Source organism: Papilio xuthus, unplaced genomic scaffold, assembly GCF_000836235.2.
Source record: "Papilio xuthus unplaced genomic scaffold, Pxut_1.1 DF826961.1, whole genome shotgun sequence".
NCBI classification, from domain to species: domain Eukaryota; kingdom Metazoa; phylum Arthropoda; class Insecta; order Lepidoptera; family Papilionidae; genus Papilio; species Papilio xuthus.
This window is the reverse complement of record NW_013531688.1, coordinates 6570220-6589767: the sequence shown is the minus strand read 5'-3', so window position 1 is coordinate 6589767 and position 19548 is coordinate 6570220. Positions and strand designations below refer to the sequence as shown.

The 19548-nt window shown below is 35.6% G+C and overlaps 2 protein-coding genes across 2 annotated transcripts in view; both read right to left on the bottom strand.

Moving 5' to 3' along the window:
• Positions 1 to 391: 391 nt before the first annotated feature.
• LOC106119928 (uncharacterized) lies at positions 392 to 2317 on the bottom strand. Its single transcript, XM_013315054.1, has one exon. The coding sequence runs from the start codon at positions 2315 to 2317 to the stop codon at positions 392 to 394; it is 1926 nt and encodes a 641-aa protein (XP_013170508.1).
• A 3608-nt stretch (positions 2318 to 5925) lies between these two features.
• Positions 5926 to 19548, bottom strand: part of LOC106120392 (neurexin-1) — an 85561-nt gene continuing 71938 nt past the window's right edge. The window contains exons 8-28 of the mRNA XM_013315736.1: positions 18498 to 18524; positions 16567 to 16725; positions 16187 to 16339; positions 14415 to 14522; positions 12919 to 13111; positions 12478 to 12669; positions 12167 to 12310; positions 11864 to 12078; positions 11569 to 11686; positions 9754 to 10353; positions 9412 to 9612; positions 9089 to 9205; positions 8728 to 8906; positions 8469 to 8640; positions 8162 to 8379; positions 7889 to 8065; positions 7654 to 7760; positions 7363 to 7583; positions 6993 to 7286; positions 6761 to 6906; positions 5926 to 6618 (exon numbers count right to left, since the gene is read on the bottom strand). Coding sequence (XP_013171190.1) covers positions 6460 to 6618; positions 6761 to 6906; positions 6993 to 7286; positions 7363 to 7583; positions 7654 to 7760; positions 7889 to 8065; positions 8162 to 8379; positions 8469 to 8640; positions 8728 to 8906; positions 9089 to 9205; positions 9412 to 9612; positions 9754 to 10353; positions 11569 to 11686; positions 11864 to 12078; positions 12167 to 12310; positions 12478 to 12669; positions 12919 to 13111; positions 14415 to 14522; positions 16187 to 16339; positions 16567 to 16725; positions 18498 to 18524 — 3900 coding nt within the window. The 3' untranslated portion in view covers positions 5926 to 6459. The remainder of the gene's footprint in view (positions 6619 to 6760; positions 6907 to 6992; positions 7287 to 7362; positions 7584 to 7653; positions 7761 to 7888; positions 8066 to 8161; positions 8380 to 8468; positions 8641 to 8727; positions 8907 to 9088; positions 9206 to 9411; positions 9613 to 9753; positions 10354 to 11568; positions 11687 to 11863; positions 12079 to 12166; positions 12311 to 12477; positions 12670 to 12918; positions 13112 to 14414; positions 14523 to 16186; positions 16340 to 16566; positions 16726 to 18497; positions 18525 to 19548) is intronic.

Genomic DNA, 19548 nt, shown 5'->3' with positions numbered 1-19548 from the left:
CGTAATCAGTATCATAGCGCGATGTTTCCTTTAGCACATTTAAATAAAATGATTTGAAGGCTTAATTCAATGGAATAGGGTACGTTATTGACTGTTTTCTTATACACATTGATATTCAGCGTGTGGTTTTCGTTGATATAATTGACGTAATTCACCAGATTTCATCCAACGCTTCCCCTTACTCTCAGTACTGACACAAGGACATTTAAATTTACATTTTAAATGTTTTAATTTTTTCTATCGATCATCCAAAAAAAAAGTATAATCAAATTTCATGACATTATTTTTTCGAGTAAAAACACACTGTAAGTATATAAAACGGTGCTACACTATACTACAAAACACATAAATTTTACGCTAAGCTTGTCATAGAAACTTAAACATTAAAATATTATATTTTAAATGGATAAACGGCCTTAACAGCCAATTTCCTTTTCTCGATATATCCCATAACCAATTCACCAACAAATACCAATATGGTGAGAGCATACATGATAAGAATAAATGCAAAAGCACCTAAAAGATGTTGGATACTCAACGGTAGTATGGTCCCCACTCTTTCTACACTAGGTCGATGAATAAATAATTCCCTGTTCCATTTTTCTATGAGTCCATTCTCTATGACACTTCGTATAATACTATTAAACCGATCAAGTATCGGAAACCATTTCCTCGCTAAAAGTACCACGCTATATTTATATAGATTGTCACTTTCTGGAAAACAGTAGATATAACTTGTACCTTTGCCTAAATTTTGATCTTGGTATTCGGCTTGTCTTCTAGAAGCGACTACTGCAAAGTCCTTGTCGAACGCAGTGCGTCGCACGCCCTCAGAGAATGTTGTACCCTCATAATTACTAAACAAATGAGGCGAGGTAGAGTTATTCATCTCAAAATATGTACGATAAATCTCTCTGCCGCCGAACGATATACCGGATCGTATTAATTCAGATTCAGTGCTTATCTGCTTTTCGAATCGTGGATGCATTAGGAAACTGCGAAGTAAAGATTCGTACGAGATCGTCATGTTCATACTAAAAAATAGCCAGCTGAATACTAAAATACGAAACGTTGTGCTTTTAGGTTTAAATGATACGGTCCAGCCCAATAGCATATTAAACGTAACCAAAATTGATCGAACAATAGATACGGGCTTTAAATTTTCATTGCAATAGAAAATGTGAAATAATGTACCCATTATAATGCAGCCGAAAAACATAGCGACCCACGTTGGCCATTGGAAAATTATCAATAGATTGTCCCATGTCGCAGCTTCTTTTGCTCTTGGGACGCACCACGTCATTTCATCTTGAGTGTAGCTTTTTGTAGGACTAAACCATTTACGTAGCCTTCTCGTCACTTCTATGTTTCCTATCATTAGATCTATAGAGTCATTTCTTAATAGACCATACGTTCCTGTCGCTGTACCATTTCTGTTTATAGTGCCCCAATTTTCTTCTTGCTCGGACATAAATATATAAAGACTCATATTAGTAAATTCTGCTATAGTTTTTACTAAATTTACTTCTCCGCCCTTATCAAATTCATAAATATCAGCTTCTTTAGATATCTTCCTTGATGGACTCATAACGTAGGGTTCCGCTACGATAGCATGAACTATGAGAGGACAGCCTTTTAGGTCTATGGGAATGGTATTTCTTAGTTGTTCGACTTCTACAAAATTTTCATCTTGACATATATCAAGTATGTAAACAGAATTACATTCGTCTCCGCAATTTTTATCAGTGTAAGGTCTCCAAGAATATGAAATTACTTCATCTTCTAAATCATCATGTATTAGTACAATACTCTTCAGAAGTTTATAAGTACGTAGTTCATTTATAAAATCTATCGCAACATTTTCACCCACTTCTCCTGCCCGGAGCTGATAATAAACTACGGCTTTAGCGAGTGGATTCCACGATGGTAACTGATGCACTTGTAATATATTTCTCGTCAATTCCGATTTGTCTTCTAAAATTAACATATAATTCTTCGCTTTCTCGGGGAAATGCGTTGCGTTAGCGTGAGGAAAGGTAGAATCCTTTACCATCACTGAATATTTCATCCCACTATTAATGGTTTGCAATAATAAACTCTGAGTAGTAGAAGCATAAGAGTTTATATTGATCACAACTATACTACCGCTTAATGCTATTTTCTCTACGAAATATTTTGCAGACAATTTTAAAACGCATTCAGCGCTTTTTGCTGTTTGACTAAAATTCTCGGTGGTCATTAGTAGTGAATTTTCAGCGAACGTCAGAAGAACAAAAATGGAGAGGAATAAGTAACGAAGCGAATTTCCGTCACACATCATTATAAGCTGCGAGTTGTGAAGGCGTCCCGTGAATGAGATTCCACATTACTTTTTACCTTCCTTTATAAGCGGTTTCATGTCGGGGTTAATCACATTTTCTTACCGTATTTCATTTTTACTGTATTAAAATATGTTTTCCGGATTAGATTGTAATATTTCACGGTAGCATTGTAACCGACTGAAATAAAATGACGTATTTTCACTGGTATTTCATATGTTATATTTGTAATGAGAAATAAAGAAATAAACGTTTAACTAAATAAATAATATATGAGAAAATGTTCACCTAATTATTTAATATAACTAACACCTGGTAAACTTCTGTCCGATTCTGATACAGTAACCTACAAAAACTTCATTGATATTAGTTTTATATTAGATTCCTATCGGAGAAAAAACATCTCGATAGAAAAAATATTAACAGTAAATTACCATGAAATGTTTCCAACTTCTGACATAGACAGTCTTTTCAAATTATTGTCTTGACATTTTAAAAGTAAATATACGAGTAATCAATTACAAATTGTTTCAAGAATATGAACTTTAACAAATCGTCTTCAACCATAATCACTGTGATTATAGAAAATGATGGATTTCTTTTTAAAATTTTACTATAATTTTACAAAAAATAAAATCATAAGTCACATTGTAGAAGATTTTAAGACAAACTAAATATATACAAAAACAGAATAATTTATTATAAAACGGTAATGTACTGTAAGTTTTTTTTTATATAAGAGAAGGGGGCAAAGGAGCGGCGGGAACACCATGGTGATCAACGATACCCATGGACGTTTGCAACACCAGATGAACTGCAGATGTGTTACCGGCCTTTAAGGAAATGGTATGCACGGTCTTTGAAGGGCCCAAAGTCGTATTAGTTTGGAAATATTCCTATACTAATTAATGTTGTATTATACGACTTTATTCCCTTATTATTCTCTAATTTCATTACGTTCGTTTTGTCTTTAAAGCTTGCAACAACATAATGTATCCCTAACATTCTTAAGATCTTTGTCTAAAAAATCTTTGCTTATAAAGAATTTTCATCAAAGTCATCATCTTTCATAGTATTATTCAGTTGTTTTAAATTTATAGGATCGTAATCTTTAAGTTAACCAATGTATAAAACACTCTTCTCACATTCTGCTGTTAATTTTTACATATATAAAAGAAAGTCGTGTTAGTTACACTATTATATAACTCAAGAACGGCTTTACCGATATGGTAGAAAATTGGTGAGGAGGTAGTTTAGAGACAGGAGACGGACATGGGATACTATTTTTTTTCGAATAACGCCTTGAAGAGCTGCTTTTTATGTAACTTATCTATATATTAAGTTTTTTTATATATCGACGCGGACGGAATCGCGGGCGACAGCTAGTTAAATATGTTTATGTTATTTTTGATGTTGGAATAAAACAAATCTTCAATTTACACAATAATATTTTATTCGAAAAACTGCTTTACACATAAACAAAACACGGTATGAATGACGTCGACTGTACAACAATTTCAGATGATAAGGTACAAACTAAAAACAATAAATCCTACGTACATATTCTACATACAACAGAACATTATCAAAATCATAAAACAAAACAAAAGAAAGCGGCGTATTTCATATAAAAGTCCGCTCTGTATTTTCTTTCTTCTCAGTTGTTATAGTCAAAATTATTTCATAAACTGCTCATATGTAGAAGATGTACGATATTATGACATACAGGATGTTCCGATATAAATAATTACACGTTAAACATTAATCATTAACACTAAAATTGACAGACAAACAAATTGTTGACTAACATTTTGTGCCGTAAAACGAGTGTGTCTACACCGTACGTTACTGCTTACATTTACTATAATTATTAACTATATAATACAATAAATGCAACCTTCGAATACCTAGAACCTGTGCTTTATAACAATCTATATAAATATGACTTTTATCCATCTTAATTTAAAGCTAGGAGAAGATTTTTTTTTTATTCGGAAAGAGGAAAACGGGACGGTGGGTGTAATATCTAATAGTACAAATATAAGCATTCCAAGGTCACGAATCAAAGGGAAAACAGCATGCGTTTCAATTTTTAGTCGCTTTAGAATAATTTTTTCAACATTCACTCATAAATCTATCAGTTAGTTGTCTAAATGTCATATCTGTATTTAAAATGAAGCGGCCCTTAGCTGTTTACTTTAAGGTAATCCGTCTTGTAACGATATAGACTTTGTTAAAGTAATGTACGACCATTTTTTAATTTGAATATTTTAATATTAGTCATAGATTCTGTGGAATAAATTGTTTTATTTAAGGCTATGTATAATAATTATTTATTTACAATAATCAATCGCGTGATACGGATTCTTTAACGTTTTCCGATCAGCGTTTCATTTGATTAGGCCTCTAGATATTAAATAGGAAAAACTTGAAAAGCCAAAGGGAAAACTGTTGAGCAATGACTGGAGATGGGTCATGACATGAATTACTTCCCGTAACATATCTACAAGCTCATTTGCCGGTAACGCCCACTACATTACAAACACCTTCCTATTCCAAGCCGTTTACTAAATCGAGTAATACCAATATCCCTAACATGCCTAATCCTCACGCCCCAGCTATTCGGTAAAAATATTTTGTATAAGATCTAGTTTTATATAGGAAAGAGAAACATTTTAAATCGTAAAATTACTATAGTCTTTAATAGAACGATATGCTTCATTTTCAGTGCGGGCAGCTCCATGTTTTTAAAGATCTGTTATAATTAATATTATTTGACTCAATGACATCTAGCTGGCCAGTAGTATATATAACAAGTAATAATAAAGACCATTATGATTCAGGGTAGAACTGCTTAGTTGACAATCCATTCACCAACCAATTCCAAATTCAAATATTGATTAGGGCCCATATACATTAGGCAGATAGCCGTTATAGTAACCGCGCGGTTTATTGCAACAGCGGCTCGCAATCGCATAGTGCGTATGAGTTCTTATATGTATTTCATAAACGTTACAGTATCGAATCATACATTCATAACTGATAATAGGGGAGGCCAAGAGGGGATTCTTGGATTTACTCGAGCTTAGCAGTTAAACTTAAGGGGGAAACATTGCACCCAATAAATTAATCCTACCACAAATGAGAGGTTCCATATAGCGCCGCATTTTAGGGTAACTAAGGGCTACTTTTACTTATGTACTATGCAAATTGACAAATATTTAATAGATGGAATGTGTCATTTGTGCCAAGTTTGCGTTTTATGTTTAACTGCGACGTTCCAGTAAATCCAAAATTCTCGGTTCCGTTCCCCTACTATGATGTTCTATTTGGTAATTAAGTGTTAATATATACATTTCTAAACACTCGCTTATCAGTCGGGTTTACAATGACTTAATTTATTTCTCTAATGATTTAGATACTTGCAACAGCATTCAACATGTACGGATCCATTTTTAACCTAATGATTTCTCATGATTGCAAGCCGAGTAATATTAAATATCATAAATTGAGATTAAGATTTTAACAACAGTTTTAAAATGTATTGATAATTTAATTTCAATGTCATATTATATTATGTTTCTAGTCTCGTGATGATTTATCTTAATTTTTATCATGAAACAGTCAAAAGAACTCACAGTGTAAGTAATGGTGGAAATAGTAACTAATTAAATATCATAACTGATACAGTGAATCAAAATTTTCACAGATAAATACTAAAATTTAATTTAGTTAAGCAAATATGCTATTATCAGATACAAGCCATTACATGTTGATATGTTCCTTTACTAACGAGATCATTCTTATATCGTTTTGCTTTTCAATCATTTTCTTCCCTTAGTCCCAAACATAATAAACATAACAATAAGAAAGATAATCAACAAAATTGAGTAATAAAAATTACAAAATAGCGGAAAAAATACAGAGTTCAATTTGAGATCAGTTTGACCACCACAATTTATTTACAAAGCCTCATGGAACGACTTAACACAGAGTACAGCTTTAAATAATAGACAGTTTGACTCTTAAAAATGCTCTCACAAAATAAAAGTTCATTGGAAAAGGACTCTTCTAATTTATCTCGAAGCTGTCACAAAATGCAGAGGAAAATTGTTCTTAAGTCGTTCTATATACGGTCCATTTACACGTACCACTCCTTGATGCCGTCCCGCTTGACTGGGTGCGCGGGTAGAGGGGCGGCGGGCGCGGCGCTGCGGCTGAGCGGCAACGGCTGCAGATTGCGTGACGCGCCCCCGCTGCCGTTGCCATTTGATGCACTTTGATAGCTCGAGTGTGCTTGCTGTTAACAGAAAACGTAATTTTACAAAAGGACTAAAAATAAAATTAGCTTCAGAGTAGCGCATAATTCCGATTTCGGAACGTTGCCGTGAATTGGTGACGCATGTTCCTAAGCATATTTTGTAAGTTCAAGCGAATCATACCTGATTCCCGAGCAAAGCCGCGCTGGCGCCTTGCTGGTAGTTTTTGTCTTCCGTCACTTTATATGAGTTGTCGATCTTGAACACATAGTACTTGAGCACTATGATTACTATCAGTATTATTGCGATCAACACCGACGCTACTATCCCTGTAAGAACGACATTTATAATTAAGCTTTTTTTTATTCGTTTTAAAGAAACATCATTAATGAGACAAAAATATGAAATAACTTACCAACTATTGTGGCAAAGAACTCTGACTCCGGAGGGACAACCCTACTGTCAGTAGTTTTCGGGTGGTACCACTTGGTAGTAATCTCGTGCTCGTAACCATTGTAATCCGGGTGTATTCTCCCCGGCACTCTGTCTCTTTCGCTCCCCACTTCGTAAATAGGCGTGCGTATATCTATCTCGTTCTCACGTCGGTCTTCGTATTCTGGTATATGGTTGGTATCTTCCGTTGTAAGCGTTGTTTCAGGGGTGTGTCGGCCAGTCATTGTAGGTGTAAAATGACCAGTGTGAGTGTGTTCTATACAATAAAAGAATCATGGTTAAAATATAAAAAATAATATAAGTACTATTAGAAAAACCACGATTAGACTCACCATCAGTGGGCGTGGTCTTCCTATCAGTGGTAGTAGAGTGGACAGTGGGCGCGTGCATGTTGTCGTGGTCTCGTGCAGTGGGCGCGGGGGTGGCCGTGCTCTCCGTGCCCCCCGTGCCTCGCGTGCCCCCCGTTGTCGATCCCGGCAGTGTCTTGTCTACGTGCTCCGTCGATATTGCAGTGGCTGGTGATGTGAGGCTGTGAGTGCTGCTTGTTCCAGAACTGGAATAAAATACATGAAATATAATAAACATACTGGAAAGTAAAATTAGGTATTACAAAGCGCACTCACCTTGTGGTGGGATGTTCAGGCTCTGTAATATCTTCACCATTGGAACCTGAGCCTTCGATGCAGTCTTCATCATCACAAGGCTTCATCAGCTTTCCGCTTTGGTCACCCTAACGACAATTTTGTAATCATAATTGTATTGGAGTATGCAATCTATGTGGTATTATCATGCGACATACGAGAAAGAGAGGGAGTAACATTGTTTACGGTAGATTAATTTTTACAAGTGTGTTTATACCTTGTGTAGTTTGGTAGGCGGGCGTCGGGTGGCGGGCACATAGACGGGCGTGATGAGGTCGTCGCCGGCCGGGTCGGGCGCCGCGCACGCGTCCTCGTCGTCGTCCCGGCAACCCGAGCCCGCGCCAGAGTACACCAGCTCGTCTGGCGCGCCGCCACCGTACCCTGACGGCGGCGTCTGACAACATTTGTTAGTAGTTGGTCATATGCCATGAGATCCATTAAAACAATCACACAAATCCATTTTCAAAAAAAAAACTAAACGGATACTAACCTGCTGCATTCTGTTAATATCTCTGTCCAGTGGAGTGTGAGCCCTCCTCACGTCTCCTCTCAATGTAACCGAGGGGTCACCAGCGGCGGCCAGGTCCAGTACTCTGACGCCGTTGACGACCAGCCCAGCTACAACTCCGCTGAATGTTCTGGATCCGCCAGGGCCCCCGCCAACAGTTATTGTCGACATGCTGTTAAATATTGTCGATTGTTGACCGCCTGAAACATTAAAATCATTTTCGATTAAATAAATCATATACAGATATAATTATTTTCGTTAAAATGTCAATGGTTCATTGTGATCTTACTTTGCGGATGTCGTATATTGACGGCGTAGTTGTCAAGCTGAAGCGCGGCGCGGCTACCATTACGTGTGAAGCTGGCCACGTGGTAGACACCGTCGTCGACGCGCGCCGCCTCGTCACCCAGTGGGTGATCACCACCACCCACGTTGTACACCATGAACAGGTTGCCGCGGATCTGTACATCACATAAGGATCAGAAAATTTCGATTTTTTAATGTTTTTTGTCACATTCAATAGCTTCATTATAATTAATAATACTCACAATCTCCATCTGCATATAATCCTGTGTATTAGAGGACTCGATACGCAGTAACACTGCATCTGGTTTGCTGGTGAGGAAGCCGAGAGCGACGCGATCCACCTCAGTGTCGGCGCGCGCGTGTGGCGGCAGCGTGTGTGTTAGTGCACCCCGACCCGGGCCGAACTCGTATGCTATCGACTCTGTAATATACATAGTAAATAGTAATGGAAAGTAGTACGTGAAAATAACCTCTAAATTATGGTTTAGTTGTTTACACGTGATTGAAATTAGTGCTAAGAATAGTGAAGTCAGCGGCAACATTAATTTATTGCTTGTTAGCAATGTTAGGAACCGAAAATACGACTAAATCTGAAATTCATACCATCATAACACGTCGGTCCCGTGAAGGAGGTGAGATCGCAATCACACACATACGTGTTCCACTGCTGCACGCACACACCTTTATTCGCGCACGCGTTGTGTGTGCATTTTGTTGGGCCTGAAATAAAAGTATAAAGATCTTTATTAGTGGGATAGAAATTTTAAAAAGGAAAGTTAGTTTATACTTTTGAAAGTCACACATAAGCTTAACTGATATCTACAAAAGATGCATAAAACATACATATATTCCTCTCTCACGACTTATGTCCAAAGCATAATAAATTTGAGAATACAGAACAGAAGACAGTGAAAATCTCAACGTACCCTCACATCCAGAGACGAGAGAGGAACTAGGCACGACCGCGTCTTCTATAAGCGAGGGCGATTCTCCGGGTAGGTCGAGGCTGGCCATGCAGCCTTCGAAGCCCTGCCGCGACAGCACTCCCACCGGCAGCGCGCTGTACAGCTCCTTGGGTACACCGCCTACGTATAACACGCTGTCTAATTCCAACATTAACGTTGAACCTGGAATTATAAACATAATATATAAATAAATGCTGGACACTTAACAAATGACTGACTTCCAAACAGGGTTTATGACATTCTAAAACTGTGAGCTTTGTTTATTAAATTAGTTTGTTTTTATGATATAATGTTAATACTTACTCGTGGTATGCAGTTCCAAGTCCTCATCAACTTGCAATGTGTGTACCTTTGGCGTGGGTCTACGAATCGACACCGTGTGCCAGCGGTTGTCGTTCAAAAAATTCTTCAATTTATCTTTCATAGTGACCACTCCATCGCCTAAGTTAAACACGCAATGTATGTGGCCATTGACTAGTTCCACAGCTATAAAGTCTTGTTTCTTTCCTCCGTTGTAAAATAATAGACCATCCATTTCAGTCGTCCGAAAGTAAAAGTCTAAATACGTATTCCCATATGCCTTTAGCAACGGCAAACCGACGTAAGTATGTTTAGATTTAAAAGTCACAGACTTATAAACGTTCAGAGAGTCCGGCTTCACAAATTTTCCATTAAAAATTATATTGGACGTATCATATACATTATTGTTTTCATCGGAACTTCCGATTCCGAGGGTCTTAGCCAGATCTATATATTTAATACCATTAAAAACAAATTTTTGTAAATATCCAACAAAATTTGGCAAAGTTGACGTCATTTGTATTTCTTCTTCGGGATGAAATAGTCCTCCCAAGTGAAGAGTCGAGATTTCTAAAGTGGATGCTTTACCTAAAATCGTTTCAGCTGCAAAACAAATCAAAATAAATGATAGGACTGTTCTCTTACAAATAGACACATTTAAACACAACATTGACAATAACATAAAATATATTAGCAAAGAAAATCTTTGATAATCTTCTCATTAGCAACATTTCATTCAAATATTTACATTAAAATGTTAGCGAGGAAGTAACATACAAGAGAGCTAAGCTGGAAGGACAGTCAGCTAGAGTTATAGTTACTTTAAATAAATTCCAATGCGATTTTAAAGAGCAACATCGAATAGCCACATCACACATATCGTTGTATAAAATTGACACGTGTTCTCTTTATATTTCTTACATCAATTGTTTCATGAATTGTGTTTGTTTTGAACATGAGCATTAGCAGCTAATTTGTAGAAGTATACATGTATGTAAATAGTTAACATTTTGTTTAGTTTTCATCAGACATTAACATTCAAAGGCAGGGAATAATTCAATGACAACATTATTTATCATTAATTTAATAAATAAAGATATAAAGTTAAAGACATTTTGTTTTATGGCGTCCCTTCCTTTGACGTTAGGATAGGTTTATAATCTGTTTAATACTGTATTAAACAATCTGTGAGAACGCAGTAAAAATATAAACAGATTATAAAACTATGAATCACAAGTATCTGCACATTGACATAGGAGTCTACAAGAAAAAAAATAAAGAAAGAAAAGAAGAAAGAAAAGCGATCTACAAATGAAAGGTGAAGTTACAAAGTGCCAGCTAGAAAACAACAAAAAGTAAGCCACAACAACTAATAGGACAACTAACACGAACTAGATTATATTTATATACCTATTTTAACTAAATTAATAGTACTTAATAATTGGTTTTGCTTTGGAGTCATTTAAATTCTTAGGAGATTGTGTATTGAAATTTATTTGAATGTATACTGCAAAAAAGTGTAAAATTATCCTGCACATGTATAAAAGGCATGTTACATTACAATAATTTAGATAGTTGTTCCTTAACGCTCAATTAACTTTTTGAATTTGGAACATTTTGAAATTGTCAGTATGATTCAATCGTGCACTACCAATATTTATTGATTAATGTTTGTTGTATTTAATTATATTGTAATGATATTTGTATTTGTATCATTATTTATAGCAGATTCCAAAGCGCCACCAAAACCAACCTTAAGTCCGTCTAATTAAGGTTAAAAACAAAATGTTGTGCGGGTGCGGTCCCGTGCATACGTACATAACGTACCGCGCACGGCGGGGCCCGCGTCCACCTGCAGCTTCAGGTTGGACGCGCGCCGGGAGAAGCGAACTGTGTGCCACGTGTCGTCCGCCACGTTAGAACCCGCTAACAGATTCTAAAAAAAATAATCAAACGATCAAGACGAATGCGAAACAATTGAAACCGCGACAGACCTCATCACAAACTAGTCCCATTTATTGGAGACTAGAAACTACTATAAAATGAATAATGATTATAATGAAAATTCTTTATATACTGTCCCCTCTTTATAAAAACCTAAAGCTATAGGTACCTTTTCCCTATCCCCGAGCCGAACGCTGGCGCGCACCCTGCCCGCGGCAACCGCCAGCTCAATCCTGTCTGCGGAGTGATCGGCAGCGGTGCGCAGCAGCAGGCCGGCCTTGCTCGTGCGGAACCGCAACATCAGCTCCTCCGTTTGCGTCACGTGCTCCGGCCCCAGCGCCGCCGTCAGGTGCTGGCTCCCATTCAGGTACATTGTTGCTGATTCTGGAATATAGTTTTGAGTTTGAGTCAAGCAAAAGTGTGAGCTGAATGTAATTATTTCGTTGTTATGAATCTATTAGAAAAATGTTACCTCTTCCACACGTAGGTCCGGCGTAGTTGGTAGAGGAGCAGTCGCACAGCGGCCGGTTCCAGCCCTCGGAGCAAACTCCGCCGTGCTGACAGGGTGAGCTCACGCATTGTTTCATCAGCACGTGGCACGCTGGACGCACCGACGCTGTAAAAAAAATGTTAGGAATTCAAGAAGTCTTCGAAATAACAACGAATGTTTTAACTTTAATAATGATTGCATGTTGAAGAATACGATGTTAAAATAGAAATAATAATATTTAATTTCAAATTCACTGAGGTCAATATAATAATTTGTCTTTTTTATTTTCTGACCAGAATCCTGTTGTCTCGCATAAGCCGTCAGGTCCTGTGGTTTGCCGTTGAGCACCAAATCTCGGATGCAACCAACGAATCCTTGTCGCAGCGCCGCCGTCCACAGCGCAGGCGGAGTCCTAGACGCGGAGTACTCGGATCCCAGGCCACCGACAAACAAAGGCCCGTCTAGTTCCAACTGGTTAGATTCACCTGGAAAAATAAATCATTACAAGTTTTATAACACCCATAATTTGTTCAAAGCAGTAGGACAAGAGACATATCTATAATTCGATTCATAACTGTTTTACCAAATATTGTTATCTCTCAAATTTTCTTTGAAAAAACAGAGACAACATGTGTCAATACATATTTCAATGCAATTCAAAACCCACAGTACGACACCTACATCTGTAAAGACCTCTTGATTAGGCATAATGATATTGATATTGTGTAGCATACCAGGCGTCTTAAACTCAGCGTTAGCTCCATCAACAGTCACTCTCCCGTCCCTCCCAGTCCTTCGGAGCAGAAATTCATGCCAGTGTGAGTCGTCGACGCGACGTCGTGAGGCGCGGACACGCACACCGCCGGAACCCAGGTCCACGTGGACGTATATGTAGCCATTCAGCATCTCCACAGCGAAGAGATCCGCCTACAGAATGTAAGTTGTTTAGAACTTGTTCCGTTACTAACTACTAATAGTAGTTAGTAGCGAGGATATCAATAGAATATTAACTTTATATAGATTTAACGTTAACAGTGTAAGTGCCTTGAACAAGATACTGATTAATATGAATTACAAAGTGCATAAAGACTTTCACAAATTACAAATACGCACAAAAAACAACATTTATAAGGAATATTTCTTATGTGTAGTGTAATTAAAAATTGTGTTACTTAACAAGTTGTGATTTATTTTCGCTTAAATTGTGTCTATTTTGTTATATATATTTACCAAATAATACATCCAAAAGCAATTAATTAACTAAAATCTTTAGTTAAAAACTTTTATCATTGTTAAATAGAAGTAAATTAAATAAAACTAAGCAGTTCACATTCTATTAAGCTAAAAACTAAGATTGTGTGTCAACTAATTGTTATTCAAAGCACTAATAAGTTAAATACTATGAACACTTGTAGATAAGTTTTTAAGAATTTCATGTTTTTTTTACAGCAATTCATGCAAACTATTATTTATATAGTAATATCAAAGACTGTTAAGTTTAAATTTCAAATTAAAAAATTCTAGATGAAAAATTATGCAATATTTAATCATCCATGATGTGAATTTGTGTAGGTAATAATAAAGCCTTCTAAAAGCTTGTATTGGTAAAAATCCATCAAAACTTAGCTCCTATTTGCTTAGTGCTGGGATCAAATCATTATGTGCGAGGGATCTACTGTGCACATCAAAACAGATAAACACAAAACACTTGACGCTTCAAAGTGGGTGAAACTTTATAAGGTACCATACACAAATTCCCCTACAACTGTGAATCACGAGTTTTTGAATGATATCCCCTGTCTACCTACCATGCACTTCAAACTGTGGATATTGATTCTTCATCTACAAATGTATTACCATTCAAACATTCTAAAGCATTTATATTATGAAAAACATAATTATATGTATCCACAGCTTCATAACAGACAAGAGTTTGCTTTATTTTTACTTTCTTCGTTAAATTAAGGAATCTTTTATCATTTAGAAACAAATGTTGTTACTTCTATAGGAAATATATCATGGATTTTGTTTAATTTATCAACAGTAGCAATATGTGTTTTAAGACTCCTTAATTCTGCATTAAGACAATCTCTTGTATATCCATAAACAAAATCTTATTGACTGACATGATATCTGTGACAACTGATTCAGCGACGAATTAATGTTTATGGTCTGTCTTTAATGATTTCGATTCAACCCCAAAAGCTTCACCCCTTACCGTGCAACCTACCCTTGGTGGCTTCGCGCCCATGTTGAACAGTATCAAACCGTTCGGTTCATTCGTTCTGAACTTGAATGATATCGTTCCTGTCTTCACCGCCTCCCATTTTGGTAAAATCTGCAAACATCGAATGATTAATAAGAACGGTTTCTTAAATTCAAATTGAATATATCATTAGTTGTTCATTTTAATATGCATTTTCCTAAATCATACCATACTTAGTTTTATACTAAACTTCTGAAGGGTACATTAACGGTATATTGTTATAAACATGATGTAATGCTATGAGTATGTTGGCTTTGTGGCCTCTAATTCGAATTAGGATTTCATGCCCCAATAAGTCGAAATAATCGAAATAAATCGTTAATATTTAAAAATAACGACCACCAGGTGAAAGCAATTAGATTCGAATACAGTGGAAGTTATGTCGGCGTACGGAGAATTAAAATCATTAAGCCAATTATAAGTTGGAACGACCTTGAGCGTTCGCACGAGTCCTTCGGAGCGTTATTAGTTTCAAGATCAATGTAACGATAAAAATATTTGTAGCGCAATGTAAAATGAAAAGCCATACAGCTGAGGATTGCGGTGAAGGCGAAATTATTATTAAACTATTACTGCAAAATTCCATTGCGATTTATAGGTACAAATCATTTTTAAGCTTCTGTTTTATGCATTTTTTGAACGTTTAGCTTATTATCCTCGAAAACAATCACGCAAGACTTTATGTTAGAGAAGGAACAAATCCAAGTAAATTAAAAATTATTCGCTGTATGTAACTTCAATAACTCCAGTCTTTTTTTCACACTGGCTACACATATGTAGTGTAGTTTTAATCCAAAGTCTCGTCAAAATAAATTATACTCGTATATATCTCATAAAAAGTAATAAAAGTAAAATAAAATCATAATGTATTTCTACATTTTATCACGTATTAAATCAGTTTTCCTTTACCTCAGTGTAAATGCCAAAGCAGTGATTACAGTCATTATAGTAACACTTTCGGATACGAGAATATTTGGGCCGAGGGAATGATTTATGAGCCGTCAAAGAGACTTATTGGACCAATTCGAGGTAAATTGCGATGTAACAAATTGGCATTATACTTTCAAGCAAAGATCACGGTACAACAATCAGTATGAAACTATATCTAATTTCATTATCAATCTATTATATTTGTGTACAAAATGTACACTTTTAATATTATTAGCTGGCAATTAAGCAAGTGGTCACCAGGATTCACAGAAATAGCGAAGGGGCCGCTGCACATAGACATCCGCAGTAGAAATATGCAATCTGCATTGTCTACCCGTTTAAACGACAGAGGAGAGAACACATAGGAAAGGAAAAATTCACTTTCTGTACGTCCACTCAATCTAAACTGATTTAGGTTCAGGAATAAAACCTAATAATTTTTCGTCAGAGTAACGCACTTGAGCTCTGCGACCAGTCGATTGTCGGACACAAATCCAATAACGGTCGTCAGATCTAATCACGCCGGAGCTACTCCGGTTATTCAATCAAACTCTAGGGCCCGAAACGTACAGTAACACGAATGAACTACGAGAAAATATTGCAAACACTGTCCTCTGTTGTATTGAAAGTAGTCATTTTAAATTAGTTTAATAAATTTAAATTGATAAGTTATAGTATGCTTATACGGCTATTCTCTATAAGTCTATTAAGAGAGTACCTCTTAATAGTAACTGATATTTTCTCTATATTTAGCAGTTCATACACTCTTCAAGCTCTCATTTCCAAAATATAACAATTATACGTACCAAATGCGCATCCCTCGTACTGAATGTAACGGGGTCTGCGGAGTCTGTAGCGGTGCAGGCGTACTCCAGCCGGCCGGTCACAGCTATCAGCTTGCTGCCCGTGCGCGCTAAATCTATCAGATTAAGTCGCAGAGTATCTGCTGAGAACTCCACCTGAAAGAAAAGAGAAATTTTATGATGTACATAACTAATAACGTCACTAGTATTAGTCTTTAATCGACGTCTTTTGTTCCATTTGTAAAAGTTATTTGGAGTGTAACTTACTACTTCTTTTGTATCGACAAAATCAGATTCATAAACTTAGATGCTTAAATTGCTAAACTGCAATGAAACTTATGACAATCAATTTTAAATCTTAATCTTATAAACATAAAGCTCACTTTTTTCAAGCAGCCGATGAAGTTTGTATGAACTCTAGCACCGGGCAAAGCTCTAGCATTTAGCGAGCCTCCCACATGAGCCCTGGAGCTGGCCAGCATTGTGAAGGAGCCTGCCACGTGGGAATGTTCCGAGTATACGTCATCCACCACAGCCGACACCTGCAAAAATATTATTAAAAATACAACACATGATTATGAAAAATGACAAACACCTCTTAAATAACGAATACTCTTTTAAAACCCAAATTCCTTTTAGTTTCTTCATTCAAGATAAGTTTGAATCAGGAAACGAGTGTAAACATTAATTCTGATATTTGGACGAAGTGAAAATTCAAGATTCTGTGTGCAAAGTGAACTTCCATACGAAATAACGAATCGTGTTTTTTCACGAATCAATTATGACGAATCCCATGTGAGTGAGGCTTAAATGTACCAACCGTGTCCGTATACTTTGTTTTACATCACAAAATTTTGTAGTTATAAGTGCAAAATATGTAGTTGTTAGGAACTACACTATTAACGTATGTATCTAAGAGTTTGTGATACATTTATTACTTCTCTACTTAATCTATAAAAACGTTATTTATTCCAGTATTCATATTATCTTTAGAAACCTTATCTCGTTTCTGAACAACCGCAATATACATAAAACATAATAAGTTTTTTTAAGGAACAACAGCTCAGTAATTGCTTATGAAGAGAATATAATCTCATTTTTGCTGGCAACATTATAAGAGTATGGTTTAATAACGTTGAGCATTATCCTCGAACGTATGATTGTCTTATAACTTTATCAAAATACAACATGAAGGAATTTATTAACAAATAGAAGTACCCCGCGGTGTTATTTACTGAGTAGTTTAATTTAATCGTAACTTGTTTTTTTTAAAACTTTTTCTTCTAAATTTGGCGCGGTTTTTAACGTGTTTCAATCCCGCCCATCAAGCGTACAACCGAGTTAGATTGGTATAAGAAATATTAGTAAATCAACACAAATAAGTTTATTTGTCAAGAAAATACATTAAACTGGCACTATTGAAGATTTAGTACGAACAAATCTGCACTATCATCATTAGCTCACTATTCGTCCCCACCGAGGGGCTCGGAGCCTACCCTAAGTCACGGGTGACTAGGCCATAGTCAACCACGCTGGGTAAGTGCGGGTTGGTTGACTTCACACATATCATTGAATTTCTTCTCAGATATGTGCATCATGATGTTTTCCTTCAAGTAAGAACGTCGGATAAATGTACATATGTAAATCGGAAATCGAAAAACACATTGGTACATGGCGTGATTCGAACCCAGGATCTGCAGATTGCAAGGCAAGTGCTGAAACCCCTGAGCCATCGAAAATCTTCACTAAGAGATCTAAAACAACGATTGTGTGTGCGACAGATAGATCTTAATTAAGCTTTTTGTTACAATAACCTAATAGTTATTTCATAATTTCTATTATATAACAATAAGTAAACTTACATACTTTCAAACAAATAACCAAAAATATTTATTACAAAGTATTAAAACATAATAAAATAACATCTTACTTACAAAGAAATCTAACAAGAACCTAAGCGATAACTTATAAATGTTTCAAACAAGTGGACTATTCTGTATCGAGGCGATATATTACCGCCTAAGGCCACTTGCTAACATCTGTGCGCGACTTACCAAAGTAGCCTTGGACAATATTTTTCCAATATATTTTACGAGTAATATCCTGTTGAAACAAATTTCATGGAACTCTTCGTCGCTTATGAAACAAGTTTCTCTCAGAAATAATATCTATATTTAATAATTTAGTGTTTGTTTTTTTTGTAGCGTTATAATAGAACTTATATAGATTTTGATACGAATATGATTAAAAAGTGTTGTAATCAATTAGACAAAACAAGATATTATATTAAATCTACAAATAAATATTTACTTACCCGACAAAAGCTTGTAAACGGCGTAATCTGAAAATAGGAATTTTACATATTAATAAAGATCACAGTTTTTTTAACAACACAAAGACAAATGTAAAGATAGCTTAATTGTTCCTTAAATTGTACTAATATTAGATTTCAAAAAATAATTATGTGAACTATAAACTATTAAGAGTAAATTATTTCTAATATTTACAACTAGAATTAAAAAACTTAAAAATTATTATGGTTTGTCTTTTAGGTAGTTTAGTCTTTTTCTTGATCTTCTGTGTAAGGGTCACCTATAGCGTTTTTAATACAATTAAGTAATTTTATAAATCTACATAAGAGTTCGTCAATTCTGCTACATTAATAATTTCAAAATTAACTATTTGGTATTAATAAACAATTGATTTAACGATACGTTAGTATAGTACCATGAAAATGAAATAACCAAATTAAATAAATCCGACAGACAGAAATATATAATCGATGGTATTCAATACGTCAGACTAGTAGAAAGTTATGTACATAATGTATGTATAGGTACACTAGAGTGGCGCAGGCTGCATTAATAACTTACTAAGTTAGCGCTCGCGTTGTTCATTTAACCTCAAAATATAAGCTTTGTTCATTTATTTATTAGACTAGACTCTTATTGTTCATACTAAATTAGATAATATTTAACTATTTGTTACAACAAAATGCAAATATGTTTAAACTAACATTAAACGTAAAGTTATAAATAGCAACGTATCTACCAAATTCTGTGAACTCGAGTTTTATATTGGAACTATTTTTCTGTAATTTTAAGCTTTAACTTTGACTTTAAAGTGCTCGTGTTTCTAAAGAACATGCGACGAAAAAATCTTAACACTTTTAATAAAGGCAAAGGTCAAGGTTTGACTTTGACTTAGCTTTTAACATAGAAAATAGTTACACATCAGGTCAGTGACTATGAAAGAAATGTAGATGGTATAGTTCCCTTACTTTAGTTATTATGTAATAGTGTACTTTGTAGAATTTTTAAGCTTTATTTACTAAGAAAATGCTTTTCTTACGACCCTTAGTAGAT

Bases quoted from the DNA above. Each gene is read 5' to 3' on its own strand.
- LOC106119928 (XM_013315054.1), bottom strand. From the start codon at position 2,317: ATGTGTGACGGAAATTCGCTTCGTTACTTATTCCTCTCCATTTTTGTT.